This window comes from Branchiostoma floridae, chromosome 16, assembly GCF_000003815.2.
Source record: "Branchiostoma floridae strain S238N-H82 chromosome 16, Bfl_VNyyK, whole genome shotgun sequence".
NCBI lineage: Eukaryota > Metazoa > Chordata > Leptocardii > Amphioxiformes > Branchiostomatidae > Branchiostoma > Branchiostoma floridae.
The window spans coordinates 413,146-413,931 of NC_049994.1; the positions used below are offsets into that span (position 1 = coordinate 413,146).

General features: G+C 42.0%; 1 protein-coding gene across 1 annotated transcript in view; it reads right to left on the reverse strand.

Annotated features, from left to right (window-relative positions):
* The window catches only part of LOC118403416 (solute carrier family 2, facilitated glucose transporter member 5-like), a 28,792-nt gene that overhangs the window by 11,136 nt on the left and 16,870 nt on the right, over nt 1-786 (reverse strand). Inside the window, exon 12 of the mRNA XM_035802128.1 lies at nt 4-75. Within this exon, the coding sequence (XP_035658021.1) occupies nt 4-75 (72 nt within the window). The remainder of the gene's footprint in view (nt 1-3; nt 76-786) is intronic.

Genomic DNA, 786 nt, shown 5'->3' on the forward strand with positions numbered 1-786 from the left:
TGCCGCCGATCATGAAGGCTACAGGTCGCGCCCCCTGGCGGAACATCTCCCCAGTGATGATGTACGGGATAGGGCCTGTGGAGTAATAAACGATTCACCAGCATGCTTAAGGTGGGTTCACACCTGCGTATATATTTAAGTCCGTATGAGGCGCGTATGGGAGTATTCGCCTACACCAGGCTCCATGATCCATAGGTCGTTGTAAAAATAATAGAAATTGGACAAACGTAAACAGGTAACATGTCAGACGATTTAGCTGGGTCGCTTACCATTATACTTCTCGGTCAGTTAACTCATCTGGCAGGTTATGTATCTATATTTGTCCAATTTGTACTATTTTTCCCGCGACCTGTGGAGCCTGGTAGAAACTAAGAGCGTCATACGCACCTCAAACGGACTTTAATATATACGCATATGTGACCCCACCTTTAGTATTTTATTGCGTTGCTAACGTCTATAATTAATCAAAATCATCCGTCTATATACATTTTGGGGACGGAATATGTACCCATAAAATGCATACGTCACATGAGAACAGATGGACGGAGAGAGGTGTTAATGCAGTTGATGACGTCGACATGTTATGGGTATAAAAATCAAACCGATTGTTCAATGCAATATGGGATCTGTTTGTAGAGGCTGTACCAGGCGTCTCAAGGGAAACAACAGAAACAAAGGAAGCTTTTCGAGAAATGTACAAAATATGTTCCTATGCATTACGATCGACAGGTACGGAATAAGACCATTTTCAGATATCAAGGAATTTCCATAAATAAAATAGTTTTC